General features: G+C 40.7%; 1 protein-coding gene across 2 annotated transcripts in view; it reads left to right on the top strand.

The window, feature by feature from the left end:
• LOC122791611 (nucleobindin-2-like) overlaps positions 1–16104 on the top strand; it is a 917099-nt gene that overhangs the window by 759775 nt on the left and 141220 nt on the right. For both annotated transcript variants that reach the window (XM_044059400.1, XM_044059401.1), the window contains exon 10: positions 4249–4338. In XM_044059400.1, the coding sequence (XP_043915335.1) occupies positions 4249–4338 (90 nt within the window). The remainder of the gene's footprint in view (positions 1–4248; positions 4339–16104) is intronic.

The following is a 16104-nucleotide window of genomic DNA, read 5'->3' on the forward strand; positions in this document are numbered from 1 at the left end:
AAGAACCAAGACTTTCACTGGAAGTGGCAAACGAGATCTGGGGTAATTGAGGGAGGTGTATTGTGGGTAAGGTTGAGTCTGATCCGAACCTAAAGGTTGAGAATAGAGTGAAAACTGACAACACCAGATCTCTTGTTTAATGCCAGAAGTGTCAGTTGTTACCTTGAATTAGTCATTTCAGCTAGCTGTTTTTTATTCTATGTTCCTGAATGTTGAAAAGTGTCTGTTGCCTTGATTGTTCAGAAATGCTTGACATATTTCTGCAGAAAATTGTATTTTTTTCAGCAGACCAGATCATTGGTTTGTGTCCCTCAAAAAAGAAGTCCTTCCTGTTGTCACCCAAAGGGTTGCCTAAGTGGCCGGTGCATAGTATTTACACATGTTATGATACCTGGAGTTTATTGCAAAGAGTTAAGGCCGTGTGCTACTAACGAGGTTATCTTGAATCCAAGATCAAGGGTTTAATTTCCTGTGCAGGACTGAGTAGTTGATGTACCAGACAGTGCATCCAGGACATCACCTTAAAATAGGTTTTTCTTAGTGAGTTTACTCAGTTAACAAATTAATAAAATTACTATAGAATCAAGTTAAAATTCATTTGGTAGTTCAACAGCTGTGTGTGCAGTATATTTCAGAAATATTTCCACTCTTTCTAGAAACAGAAACATGGACTTTTGTCCACACTTTGACAGACTGCCCAAACGTTTGAAGGGGGACCAGGCGTAGAATGAGTTTTGGCATTCCCCTTTTTATAGGAGATTCTGTAGCTGTTTATCCCCGATTATCTCTTTTGCTCCTTGGGGTGCTACCCAAATGTTATGATTCAGTGTTAGTGACATGGACTGAAGATGGCACTGTTGTGTGAGATAATCCAACATAGTGCAACAGTGAAGTCACTACCTCTCGTTAGTGCTGTAAGTTATTTGGTGTGAACTGGTACAGTTGTTTGATGATCTCATCTGTTGGGTAACTATAATAATAACCAATTTAACTGTAACTGTTAAATTTATTTGCATTCATATATGTAATTTGTCTACAACAAGCCCACATCTCCCTTTATAAATGTTTAGCCTTTAAGAACTGAATGCTGCAAGTGTCCTTTGTATGGGAACCTTACGTAATTTGCTTTCACAACTTTCACTGGTGTGAGTCCAGAGTTTGTCTTCACAGAGGTTAAAGCTGCTGTTGGCACACCACAGTGCGAGTGCAAATGTTATTATTTTTCTGTTGGTGACCTCTTCTCAGAGATGTGCTTTCATGGTGAGTGTTTTGTACCTTTTTGTAATCATCTGAAAATTTGCTAATGTATTTGTTACGTTTTGTTTTGAAGGCATTTGAACCATTGCTTAACATGTTCACTCCATGTGATTGATACTGTAGCTGTGCATAAAAAATTTACATTAGCTGTTGCATATAAGATGTATTGTTTTTCTTAAACAGTAATCTAAATTGGTTTCTGCTATTATTTTTTCCCAGATTTTGCACCTTTTTAAAAATATTCAACTAAGTTTGTGATGACCGTGCCCTGGCCCAGCAATCAAGGAGCCTCAATCCTCACCACTAACACCAGGGAGGTCGTCTCCTAGAGGAGGAAAGGATAACTAATACACACAGTGAAGTACAATTTCCCTTAAGTGCACACAGAGATCACAGTCAGTCTGGGGCTGGCTGCTCCCTTGCTCACCAGGTCCCCACTAAGACTCCCCAGTAGCACAGCTATAGGGTCCAGGTCTCAGCCTAACTGGGCAAGCTAGGACCTCCAGTACCCTCTCTGTCCAACCAGTGCTTCGTGTCCCTGAGTAAGTATTTATACAACTTCAGAGACACTCCTGGGAAAGGCTGACACAGATTCTCCAGCTGTGCCCCTTTACCCAGACCGTACAGTAGTAATCCCTGCCACCACCCAGCTAATAATATCAGCTACTAAAAGGCCCTTAAAAGGGTGTCCAATTATTACTGTGCAATATTATTATCCAATTGGTAATGTGACTATTCAGTCTAAGGCTTATTAGAGTGGCCTATTGCAATGAACTGTATAAATATGCAATGTACTGTAGAGCCTACTTCTCTATACAAACCAGCCACAGGTTAAGGTTTTTAAAATATTTAATAATAAGTAATTAAAACACAAGACAATACTCCTACACCACAAAGATATCTAAGAGCTCAGAGATCACACAGAAACTTAAACTAATACAGTAGGACAGGTCTGATGTCAAAGAAAAACACTTAATCTAACTTTCTAATCTTTAGTTGATCTTAAGAGAAAACACAGTGCTATAATCTTACTTACGTACATAAAGAGCAAACCGTGTTAGGTTGATGGTCCAAGACAAAATGCTTTTCAGTCTCTCACTGAACAATAGTTTTTAAAACACTAACAAACAGCTCTGCTAAGGCCCTCCCAAATTACATCATTTTGACACTTAGTCTGGAGTTCCCAGGCCACAAACTGCATTATTTAGCAAGCCAACACCTGCTCAGGAAACTACAACAATAAAAGACATTTTACAGTTATTCCTTAAGTTAAGAGAATAGAAAGGATGTGTTCAGCCAGTCGTTTTGGCACCATTTGTTAGATAATTGTAACTTCACAGAGCATTTGAAATGCTTCGCTTGATTTTCCTTACAGCAGGTGACAATGTTGCAACAGTCTTGAAGTTCACATTTTACAGTGTTTTCTTTCATTTAAGAACACAAGCCTGTATTTTACATGTATTTGTACAAATAGAATTATGTATCAAATTCTGTTTGACTAGGCTGGCAGCCTTCGCCCATCTTTCCCCAATCGTCACAAAGTTGTTTTGGAAGGTTTGCACACAACCAATATCATTTAACTTAACAGACTTGCTGATGATTGTACTGTATGTCACGCTGCAGTTTGCAGAAAGTCTGTATTCCCATTAATGTCATTTTTTCCCTTAGTGGGACAGGCAGAGCTTATAAGCATAGCGTAGGAGTTCTGTTTCAGGTCATGAAATATCAGGACGAGAGTGCAGGTTTTTCCACTTGATAGTTTTCTTCTCCTCTGCGTGTGTATGGTTCTATACAGATGTGCATAGTTCAGATTTTGAACTCTTTTTTTTTTTAGCTCCCTTTCGCTGTTGGTGGTAGAATGAAGCATGCTTGTGCAAATTATAGCCGTTGTAGGTATCAGGTTTATATTGTTTGAATGCACCAAGATCAGCATTTAACATGTTCTGCATTTTATAAGCAGAAAGCAGGGCAGTTATGTAGAACACTGGACTTTTCGTAATCCAAATAATGTAGTTACACAAAATTGTATGTTCTGTATAATCGCCGGTTCTGCTGCAGAAATGCATTCGTTTTGGCGCTACACTTGGTCCCAGCTCAGTCGATAGATTAACTACCATGTTTAACAGGGTAAACAACATACCAGTTTGTTCTGCTTGTATTGGGAGGCTGTTGCCACCCCTAACCCTCATCTTGTTTAAGGAGAGTTGGAGGGTAAAGAATCTGTCCGAATGTTACTGGTAATGACTGTCAAAGTAATCTTCTGCTCTTACATTCTGAGAGTTATAACAATGCACTGGTGGGATGTTGAGTTCTACAGTAACTCCAAAAACAGTCATACCTGAGGACTGTATAGTTTGAAAAATATATATCTATATACACTTTTGAGCCTTGACACGTTGCATCCACATTCTTGACTGCTTTACTTCTAAAAGTCATCATGTAGGGGGTCTGTAATGATGTTAAGGTCACAGAATAGACTGATGTTTGGGATTGTCCTGGCTGCTAATCTTGGTTCAGTTTACTTAGACTTAAGAATATCCTCAAATTAACAAAGGGTTAACAGGAGAGGTGCACTGAATATTACAGAGAACATGCAGTGCATTGTGGGTGGGAAAAATATGTAGAAATTTCACCACAGTACTTCTGTACAAGTACAGATGGTAGCACGCACTGAGATGTAAGCATGGGAAACATAATTCCCTTAATTTCTTAAACAGAGACATTCCTGCAGCTTTTAGGTAGAGTGACACTTTTGTCCTCTTGACGCCTGCTCATCTTACCGGGGGGGGGGGGCATTATTCCCTTTGAAGATCTGCATTCTTAGAAGTTAAGATTTACTAATTATGTTGCAAAGCGAGTTTTGTTATGGCAGCAGATATAAGGTGCTGCTGCTAAACTATGACTTGACAAATCATGGATGGGAAATAATTGCTCCATCTTGCCAGGAAAGGCTTTTGATTCTGGTTCTTTTCTATTGCTTGTATCTTACAGGTAGATGCTAACCACGATCGCCTCGTCACTCTGGAGGAGTTCCTGAAGTCTACCGAGAAGAAAGATTTCAACAATAATCACGACTGGGAGGTCAGTGTGTAACACTAGAAGCAGGCAGAAACAATTAGCAAAATGTTTTTTCTGTAGTAACTAAGAGATGTATTAAGTGACAGCATTTAAGGGCTTCTTGGGCCTGTCATCTATAGACAGCAAAAGATTAACTACTCCAGTAGCATTCCTAATACTTGGGGAATTTAGGTTAGCATCACTCCTGACCTAACTACTGGGACATGTGGATATTATCACTGCAGGGTACATGAGCATAGCGGTTTGCTACAAAAGGGAGAAGGCCTGTTACTGTTGCTTGTTCGAGACTATAAGGCTGTTTCAGGTAATTGTAAGTATACCATGTTAGAACCTTTTCTGTTCAGTTATTGCGTTATGTACAGTTTGCTTGTATGACTGATTCTTTTTTCTTTTGCCCATATCATCTGCAGAAAGGGAATCGCCAGCAAGTGAGATTGCAGAGGCAGATTCACCCAAAAGGCAGTCTGTTAGTGTATGTGTATGTATGTGTGTATGTGTGTGTGTGTGTGTGTATATGTATGTATGTATGTATGTGTATGTGTGCGCGTGCATGTAAGGTTTATGTATGTGTGTATATATACCTAGAGACAGAGATAGATATAGATAGATATGTAGATATGGAACTTCTTACCGGTATCCATCACATATATACCCTCCCATCTTTCAAAACCACTCTGAAATACTTTCCAGCTGAAGTCTGGCTGTGTTCTTGCTCAAAACCAGGATAAACTATATTCCTTAATGTGAACAAGTACTTTTTCATTCCTTATAACTCCTTTCTCTTGCATCCTTACTTCTATCAATTTTTCTTCCTCAGTTTTCTCTCTAAATATACTACAAGCCTGTTTTTCCCTCACTTCATATTGCAGTTCCTTTTTGTATTAGACTAACTTAACTTTAGTTTCTCTACAAACTGTCTAAAATTTCTTTGAATGTAAAAGGTTGTCATATACTTATAGCTATTCTTAACCAATGCTTTTTATATTATGTCGAATTTGTTATAATTATTTAAACTGCAGCTGTTTTTGTTTTATTTTTGAAGATTATTGAAAAACATTGTTAGAACAATAATTTTACAATTTGGAACTTTTTTTCCTGGGCCTCCACTGAAAAAAATGGGCTTCTACCCAGTCTGACTTTCCTGGTAATCAAATGTAAATAAATAAATAAATGTAGTTGTATGCCAGTACAGTGAGTGCTCGTATCAGCAAACACCGTTTTCAATGCAGATTTTGCTGTCAGCCTTTTGTTTGGGGTCGTGGTGCACTGGGGTTAAGGGCTGCTATACTATACCGGAGTTGGTATATGTAATTCAGTGTTAATGGGGTTGCAGAGGGAAGTCCCCCAGAAAAAAGTTAGTTGTAATTTTTGTTGGTCTTGATCAGTTTAGAGACTGTCTAAAATGGGTGATCTTCCTTCACTGTTGAGAGTGTTCAGTGTTTGAGACATGCATGTGTGTGTGTGTGTTTACTTACTACTACTTATAAAGTGTATTATCTTATTTTGATAAATGACCCCTTCCTTTCTTTCTTTCTGTCCTACATTTGAGCCTTCTTTCTGTCTTTCACTTGAGTCACTTTTGGTATCTGTCTTATGTGGCTTCTAGTGTGCCCCTTGTTCCATTTTGATGGCAGTGCTCTGAGTAACCCCGAGCGGCTCTCCCGAACTGTAGACTGTGCTAGAGAATGAGCTCTTCTGTCCCTTGTATACAGGAGTAACTTCTGTGATGCTGCTGGCAGTGCTTATCAATGTGCAGCAGCGCTTATCTATGTACAGCAGTGTGCTGATCTATGTACAGCAGTGTGCTGATCTATGTACAGCAGTGTGCTGATCTATGTACAGCAATGTGCTGATCTATGTACAGCAGTGTGCTGATCTATGTACAGCAGCGCTTATCTATGTGCATCCAAGAATCTCATTTTTTCTACTTAATTATCACACTGATTTTCTTCTAAATCATCTGAAATTAATAATTTGAAAAATTGTAGTACATTAAATTATTCAAACAGTTCTGACTTTTTGAGAATGGTGTGTATATACTATATATTAGATATTTGTCATATGCAGTGAATTGTCACATTTTGCAGTCCCTTAGTACTGCTGCTATCTGTATTAAGGATGTGCTGTCAGTGCTGAACCCTCAGGAACCCCACTAGTTACTGTCATTTCTAAATGGATAAACATGTTAAGCAAATAGTTCAGTTCTATGTTCACATCTGGTGTTAAACTGCCATGATGATGATTATTATGATGCACAGAAAGGACTGATGTGTTCTGTTAATGTCTTTGGGTGGTGGTGTATGTCTAATTACCTGCAAAGTACTTTACTTTGTAATTAATTAAGGGCATACATCATTTGACAAGGCCCATTTTGATGATTACATAATTAATCAAGGGCACTAAACATATAATACAAGTAATAACAGACGTAGTACCATATCATATATGTTAATAGAGCACGCCCCTGTGCTGTCTCTCCTGTATTTTTACATTGGCCAGGATAAGATGGAGTTAGAAATAAAGAACATAAAGTTAGAGGCTTTAGCAATGTAGACAATATAGAAATATGCAGTGATTAAAAGAATAAAGAAAGGGAAATAGAATTAAAGCATATGCTTGTGAGTGCTGTAAATGAAAAAGAAGCAGAGCAGCATGCAGACACCATGGAGGCCAATGCTTATACAGAATATTGTGCCCAGCAGTGGGGAAATATGCACAAGGTATAAAAAAGGAAACCTACTTTGCAAGTATATATAAGAGAAGCAAAACATGACAAGCCACACTAGAGAGAAATGTAAGAGACGAGACAGACAGGGTACATCAGAAGACATTAAAAGCAAGACACATAGTGCACATGTGAAAAATGAACATACATGTGCATGCAGAATAAGTAACCATAAATAAAACAGCAGAAATAATGATACAAATAATTAACTTTGAAGTGAGGATGATAAAAGACTCGGGTACATCTTTTAACTTGACAAAATTTACAGAAATAAAAATAGTCCAAACCTAAGCTGCAGAAAACAATTGTAAGAATATATATCTACAGCTCGGCAAAGCTTGTTATCAAGAAAGAATGTTTAAAGGCAGAAGTGCATGGGAATGAAAAAAAAACATTTCAGTGTTCTGCAAGTCTCTGAATCAATTCTCTTTGCAGTTTTGACTGTAGGATAACTAATGGGTAATCAAGGTACAGAACAACATTAACAGTGGCACTCGCAAAGTCAGTATATCTGACAGTCGCTGAACGAATACAGTAATTTGTCTTGAGGCACGAGGAACTTAAAAGTTCCAGATTAAGTTATACAAACAGCCTTAAATTTTATGTGAGCAGTGCACATTTGTATAAATGACAATTAATTAAACTGATGCAGTAGTTATTTTATTAATTTCTTTCCTGATGCATCCTCGGAAGGAGCTATGAAGATAATGGCTGCTGTCAAATCATAAGGTGCAGAGAAGTATAACCTTGGCCCATGGGCTGTATTCTCATCCCAAGTGACAGGACCACTGCCTGTTTGGTCCTCTTCTGTGGCAAAAATGAAAGACACTAGAGTATACCCAAATCCACCCCAATGAAGGGCTTCTTTTGAGCCCAAGCCAGACAGGACTTCAATTTATGGTCACTGTTAGGGACTGTAGCCACACCACCCGCAAGGTTTTGGACACCACAATTAACTCTTTAGTAAGGATTCTGGCATCTCAGGAAGCCTGAATGACAACACTTTGTATAAGAAGTGGCCGTCACTACAACTCAAAACTGATGTGTGTGTGTGGCTCCAAAAATTAATGTACTAAAAAGTGTCCATTGTGTTTAGTGACACCAGCTTGAGACCTGCCAAGAGAAAATGCCTAATCTCCTGCAGGATGTCCACCTTGAACAAAATGCAGTGGACATCCCCTTTAAAACTACTTGACTATGGCATAGAATGTTACTGTATCCCATCTAGGACCAAGAAGAGGAAGAGTAAAACTCCAGTCTTCTTCAAACAGAACAACCTTCACCGCTCATATGCACAGCAGTCTGGGCCTCTGTCTAGAGCTCTGCTTATATTCTTACTCTTCAAGAATGAGGCCCAAGCAAATCAACTGAGAGTTATATGGATAACTATCCCACCCCCTGAGCACACACAGTCCCTTTGCTGGCTTGAGAACCACAAGGGGAGACGGTCAGGGTGACTTTACTAGTACCAGTAAGGGCAGGATGGAGTGAAGCTTAAAGGAAAATTCCACATTCTACAGTTTTACCTCAACTGTTATGTTGCTTTTTTCCCCTACACCATGGTTACAGTACTGTGTAGGTACCTAAAACCTGCTTGTACTTTTACAAAACTTTGATTTCCTTGCCACCCACTTTTTTAAGCTTAACTTCTCACATAATTTGCAGAGGAATTTGTTTACACCTGCATGACATGCCACAGACAGAGACATTTGTAGTCAGGTACTTCTGACAGTCTTATATGGGTAATTAGTCTAACTTGTGTCAGGATCTAAGGCTGCTGTAAACAAGACAGTGAGGTGTGGAACTGTTTTCCATTGTCTTTGTTGCAGAGAATAAGAAAACTTACACTGATTCTTAGCTGCTTCCAGTGTACCCATGCCTTTCATAGTAAAACATACCAATTAGATCAGTTCAAGGGCAGTTGTCACCTCTTTTAACAAATTTACATAAGCAGCATCACAGTATTGAAATGCCGAGCTTAAAACTTTAAATGTTTGTTGTTTTTACCAGTTTACATTTTAAGATGATGTGAATGTAGTATCAAAGATGTATGTGACATTTAAATAAAAGTTAGAAAATATTTTTTTCTTGTAAAGTATCAGCACACTTACCGAAGTGTAGTGGGAGGAGGCTGTCATTTCATCTTGGACTACAGAAAGATACTTTGAACAAAGGCCTGCAGTTTAGCTACGGTTTTGGTTGCAGCTGTATAATTCCTTAGTATGCTATAAAATAAGCCCGGAGACGCACACAAATGAGAGTCATTCAAGAAATAAAGAAGCAGTCCTGCTACAGAAGGTATACAAGATGGCAGTGACTGACACTAATCCCATTATATGCCAGTGGAATGGGAGTACACCACTACATCTTTATGTCTAGCATGACTCGTATAAAGCAGAGTTGAAATGGATTATAGGAAAGAGAAAGGCATGAAGTAAAACAAGATCATGTTACTATGTCAAGCCCCACTGGTAGCAGTTTTTTAATAATGTAACAAAATTCTATAAGAAGCAATCAGAATGATTTTGAGGTGTTAAAATAGCTCCAAAAACAGAGATAGTTTGAAAAAAATAGATTTTTTTTACTTGTAAGGTGGCGTTTTCCTTTAAAGCGTCCCCTGGGTGCTGAGGAAGAGTCTACTTCAGGGGCTGGCCACATGAAGGACAGGAAGTGGCAGAAGGTGGGTCAAAAAGATTCTTCATAGAGTTGAGGACTTACTTCTTCCTCAAGCTGTCATTAATTAAGCCCCGAGCAAGCTGGCCCAAAACCTGTTGCTTCAGTGTGCTGTCAGGATCTAGTTTCTCTCCACACATCGGCAGTCTAAACCACACTGTCCTGCTGACACATTTCAGCAACTAAGCTGTTACAATTGCAGCATAACACATGGCTTCTCAATGTGGAAGTTGGAGGCAGAGTCTCACTAAAAGTCCTGCTTGAGACAAGACTCAGAGTTTAATGTGCCAATGCATCTTCTTCATTAAATGGACCTGGATGTGGGAAAGGTGACACAAACATTCGAGGGCTGTAAGCCTCAAAGTTGAGAAGAATTAACTGTTTCCACGCTTATCCAAAGCTCTATACTGCTTAACAAACAGCATGAAGAAGACGCTTCTCTAGGATCTATGCCAAGTTGAGGTGATTTAAAAGGAAAATCTAGTCCAGTTGCAGCATCAGCCCTTTTTGGAGGTTAATTGGACAGAATCAGGGTGCCTTCAGACAATATGAAGGCTACCCTTCTGACTTGCTCCAAAAGCAGATTGACTTGAGGCTCCTTCAGGCTTCTTCCTCAGAATCTCTACCAGGTGCTTCTTGGTGGTGGTGGTGGGGGGTCATGAGGCGAGTCTGAAATTGCTTTGCATTACCTTGAGGGCATTGTGAATTTGACTGGGATAGATTTGTTAACCTTTTCTGACAGTCTGCCAAGTCCTCACAGGATCCAACAGCTAATAAATATCCTGCCTTACACTACCCTAAGGGCATGAATTCACATGAAGGTGAGCTTGTGATGTGTCTGAGCCAACATCCCAGGCCAACACTGGAATGCATGATGGACAAAGGCTGTGTACACTGAACAGTCTGCTAACCTTGCTGTAGTCCCGGGCCAACACTGGAATGCATGATGGACAAATGCTGTGTGCAGTAAACAGTAGTCTGCTAGCCTTGCTGTGGTCCCAGACCAGCACGGGAATGCATGATGGACAAAGGCTGTGTACAATGAAGAGTTGTCTGCTAGCCTTGCTGTGGGCTTCCAAATAAAATCCTTAATGTGTCTGAGCCAACATCACGGACCAACACTGGAATGCATGATGGACAAAGGCTGTACACACTGAACAGCAGTCTGCTAGCCTTGCTGTGGTCTCAGACCAACACTGGAATGCATGATGGACAAATGCTGTGTACACTGCTAGCCTTGCTATGGGCTTCCAAATAAAATCCTTAATGCTGCTCTTATTCATGCAGCTCATGTTCCCATCAGTTTGATATCAAGGTCCTGAAATGCATATCCTGACAGAACAGATGGGACCTCTCCGATGTGACCTGGAGGACCACAAAGGGTGTTCGAAATAAACCAAGGAGGAGTCGAGGCCAGTGTCTGGGACCAAGAACTGTAAAAATCCTGAAACGGCACCACTGCTAAAGCTGTATGAAGACACACAGGCTTGAAAGCAAACTTAATTTCGAACAAACAAAAACAAAAGGCCTGAGTACAAAGATAAGCACTTTTGGCGAGACTTCGCCTTCTTCAGATCATATAGTACAAAGGTCCTTATTGATTAAAATAGTTGTAAAAAGTCAGTCATATCTGTTCTAGCAGACACGCCTTCAAAAATTAACAAATCAAAAGATCAATCGTAAAACCAGGAAAGCTGTATAACAAAAATTGTATGCCTAGCCAATCCTAGACTAGGAAAGGTTTAAATAAGCAATAGAAAAGTTTCTTGGATTAAACATGGTTTGATCTTTTGATTTGTTAATTTTTGAAGGTTTGTGTCTTCATACAGCTTTGGCCGTGGTGCCGTTTCAGGATTTTCAGTTCTTGTTTCGTTTGACCTGAAAACATCTTCAGCGTGTGTAGGATATTTGCTTTTCACAATTTCTGAGATTAGGTTAGTTCATCCATGAGATTCAGTCAGTCATCCAAAGACAAGGCAGCAAAAAAATCTGTTGCCCTACAGTGGAAGTTAAGGGCACACCCTTGCCAATTCTTAATCTCCAGCTCAAGCAGAGGAATGGTTCAGAGTCCACCCTGTTGAGTAAGGGGTGAATTTACCCCCCCGAAAGATCTGAAAGGGGAGAAGTTAAACATCAAACTTGCATTGTGGAGAATCGGGCCTGAATGTAGCCTACAAAAGGGTTATCTGTGATGCTCTGATTTATGCTTGGGGCTACGAAGAAGAACATACAATTGTGCCTTATGAACATAAACATAGCTGTCTCAACTGTCTTCAGTGTTGTAATAGTAACTCCTTGGGGGATTCTCTAAGCTGAAAGATTGATGGTTGGAGAGAGAAACCTAGGAAGCAGATACAAATCTGTGCAGGAGTGAACCAGTCTCTGACTCTGGAAGGTGACATGTAGTGTTGGGTAAAGGTATGGAGGGCTAAGTGGCTGCCTCCAGAATTTCTTTAGCATGCATTCATCTAATGAAGGTAGCCATGGTAGCTGTGACTCTATAGTTCATGGTTTCATAGGTTACTAGGCTATGGCCCTAGAGCCTTCACAAGCCTAGTCATATTTATCCAGAGTTGCCACAGTTGGTGGTGGTTAGGTGAGTGAAGTTCTCAGAGGTAAGAGCTTGTGGTAGTTAATACTGCCTCTGTCCAGGAGGGACAAGGGCACTACCCCAAGAGTGAATTTGCGGTCATTCATCCATTGATCTAGGTTGCATTTGAAAAGGATCAGGGAGGGGATCTGTTTCACATGAATTGGAAGCTTATTCCAGAGAAGTGGAAGTAACTGGGAGTTGTATCTTGTCTCTCCAGCATGACAAGTTCATGTCTGAGGCTAGGATTCTTGGATCGAATGACCCTCATGCAGTTTGATTTACGAATGTGTAGCATGTCTATCATAGCCAGGTCAAAGACTGCCCTGTAAGCCAGGTACAGGTTACCTGTTAGCAACCTGTAGGAGACAGAATACAGTGACAGGGCTTTCAGTCTTTCCATAAGACTTGTGTACCCTGTAATTTCTTATTGACAAACCTTTGTGATCTGTCCAATTGTTGCAGCTGTTTGGTGAGGTACATGCAACAGAGAGCATTGAACTCTTGTTACTGGTCTGATGAGGGCTGAGTATAGTGGAATTATAACATCCTTGGGTCTAGAGGCAATGCCTTTACTTGTAAGATGTGCCACATGTAAGGATTTCTGTACTGCTGTGGATACGTGGTGGTCAAAGTTCAGATTATCAACCTGAGTACCCAGCATGTACTGGGTCTACAGTTAGGGGGGTGCTGTCTGAAATGTAATTAGGGATGTTGGCTTTCCCAAAGGGAATAATGCACTTGTTTGGATTTGGCTGTCTGAAATGTAATTAGGGATGTTGGCTTTCCCAAAGGGAATAATGCACTTGTTTGGATTTAGCTTTAATCCACGGCTTTGGCACACCAGTATATTATCATCATTGGGGGACCCAGTGATTGCTCCCAATTTGTAGTCATCTGTAAACTTGGTCAGCCACAGGCTGTCCAAGTTTGCCTGGACTTCTGACAAATAAATCCCTAAGAGTAAGGGTACAGTAAGGGTCCCAGCACAAAACCTTGCGATATGCCACTGGTGACTAGTGTTTTGTTAGAGGTGAGGTCACCCACTTTGATATCATGTATCCTGTCAGTGAGCCAGTTGGCTACTTGTATGGTAATATAGGGGTTAAATCCCAATTGGGAGATTTTCTCTCTCATACCTGTGTGGGGGATTGTGTCAAATGCCTAGGTGGTATGCACTGTCTTTCCCTTGTCCAGTTCCTTGCTGACTTTCTAGAAGAAGTTAACTATGTTTAACAGGCATGATCAATCTTTGACTAATCCAAACTTGGTTGGGTCCAGAGTTTGGAGATTATGGACCTTATTAACAAGGATATAGGTAATGATTCTTTCCACGGCCTTGCAGATGAGGCTAGTCAAGCTCATGGGCTTATAATTCCCAAAGTCTGTTGATGCCCCCCCCCCCTTTATGCAGTGGGATTACTGTTGCTCTCCTCCATTCTGCCGGAACATAGCCAGTTCACAGGCTGTGGCTAAACAGTGATCCAAGTGAGTCTATTAGGTTGTGTTTTCTGTTTAAAAGGCAACCTGGGATGCTGTGTAGTCCCACTGATGCCATCTTTTTGGCCTTGGAGAGTGCCAAGATGACTTGTCTTGAGATGATAGGCTGAGGAATGGTGGGAGGTATACTTTGGCGGATGACTGCAAGGGATACGGGGGTGAAGTTTGCTCCAACTCTCTCAACTAGTAGGTTGGCTATTACCTCCAGGTGAGTGTGGGCAGTACCATCCACAACCAGTTCAGCTCGCAATTGGGCATTCCCTTTTAAATTTCCGACATAGTTAAAGAAAGCTTTGAGGTTATCCTTGGCTAAGGTGGCTAATTTTCCTTCATAGTCAGCTTTGGAGAACTTGACAAGATTTGTAATTTCTTTAAGCTAGAGAAGGATTTCTTCCTCTGCTGACCATTTCCCTCTTTCTCTTGGACATTAGCTTCTTTCTCTTGTTATATAGCCTGTTATACTAGAAGTCCATCAGGTGAGCCTGTTGTTTTTAGCAAGACCTGGTTTTAATTTGATCAGGTACAGCTGATTCTATAATCTGCTTAAGTGGTTATACAGGGCATTGATGTACACCTGTGCATAGCAGTCCATGTTACCTGAGTTTGAGGTGGCTTTGAAACTTCTTATACCATCACTTAGTAGGAAGTAATTTGTCTTTGAATAATTCTTAAGCGGTTTTAAGCTTGATGTGGTATCTGGCCTTATAATTTCATCGAACAAGACTGATTCATGGTCCAATCTTACCAGGGATGACATCGAGGATGGGGGTGCAATGCTCTGTCATGTTAGTGAGTACTATGTTCAGGACATTTGAACCTCTTGTGGGTGTGCTGACTAGCTGCTGCAGATTATATGCGTTGACAGTCTAAGAACCTCTCGGTCAACATGTTTGTGGCCGCATATGTTTCCTAGTCGATGGTTGGATAATTAAAGTCATCCATGAGTAAGGTGTTGGGCTGTATGACAAGTGACTCCAGTAAGTCCCAGTATGTGGTATGCTTTTCCTGTTTAATTGTGGCAGGGGGCTTTGCCTATAGTTAAATGGACATGGAGTAGCCCAAGCAAAGTCATATTGTTTGACCAGTCTTGCTGTGTACTTATCTTTAATGAAGATGGCTACACCTTTTCCTGTGGTTCTGTCACACTCAGTTTGTGTTCTGAATGTATGGAAGGCGTTGTAGACCTGCACTGCTGGGGTGCTTTCTGCACCTTTGAAGTATGTCTCTGTAACTCCATAGATGTCAGCATCTTCCAAGGTGAGGATTGCTTCCAGGGGGTGCAGTATTTTGTTTAGCATTAAGCAGTAGTACTGTGAGTTTATCTAGACAGGATTTTGTTATATTGGGAGGTTGGTTATTTTGACACTGCCTAAAAAGGCACAATAGGGTGGTCTAATGCCTTTCCCAGTATCCAAAAACCTAGAGGACCAAGGTGCAGACCATTTCTGGCAAAGCAGTGTGGCCTGTTGATCATGTCTCCCCAGACTGACAGATATTGGTTTCACTTGGACTGACACCAGAAGCTAAGCCCGTTATTAAAGTCGATCATTTTTTGTTTGTATAGCAGTGTCAACCTTGTCCCACGGTGGTGGTGATGCGGTAGCATTGTCGCCTCACAGTAAGACGCTGTCCGGTTCGATTCTCAGAGAGTCTTCTGCGTGGAGACATGCATGAATGGGCATACCTTCGTTGAAGGTTGTGCATCAGGACTGGTAACTCAGCATGTAAAAATCAACTGCCAATCATTAGCGGACCAGAGTTCCGCTGTGGCGACCCCTAACTGGGAAAAGCCGAAAGACACAACATAGCAGTGTCATCCTTGGAAAAGGTAGAGTGCTGCTTAAGGCTAGGCTTATACCTGCCTTTGACACACAATCCGCGAGCTCAGTCGTTTCTCTCTTTGTATGGTCCAGTAAAGTACATCTCAAGTCATTCACCCCCAGATAGACTGTGACGGAGTCATACCTGTACTTGTGTTTGAGTTGAGTGCTTGAGTGACTTGACAGATCCTGTCACCTGACAGGCAGCTAACTCTAACTCGTTTCTTGTATATCCTGGTGAGGCTAACTGTAACTCGTTTCTTATATATCCTGGTGAGGAGAACATCAGTCTTGTCTCACAAATGGACTCACCTATGATCAGTAAATTAGATTTTGTGGTGTTATGCCATATGGCCTTATTTGTTGAGACACTGGTGCATATGTTATATGTTTTGGTTATTTTTTGCATTATGTATGTAAGTGGTTTCCATTTGGGAGGCCTCTGATGTTTTGGTAAGTTA

Source organism: Protopterus annectens, chromosome 17.part0, assembly GCF_019279795.1.
Source record: "Protopterus annectens isolate FY-2018-M chromosome 17.part0, PAN1.0, whole genome shotgun sequence".
Lineage (NCBI taxonomy): Eukaryota > Metazoa > Chordata > Ceratodontiformes > Protopteridae > Protopterus > Protopterus annectens.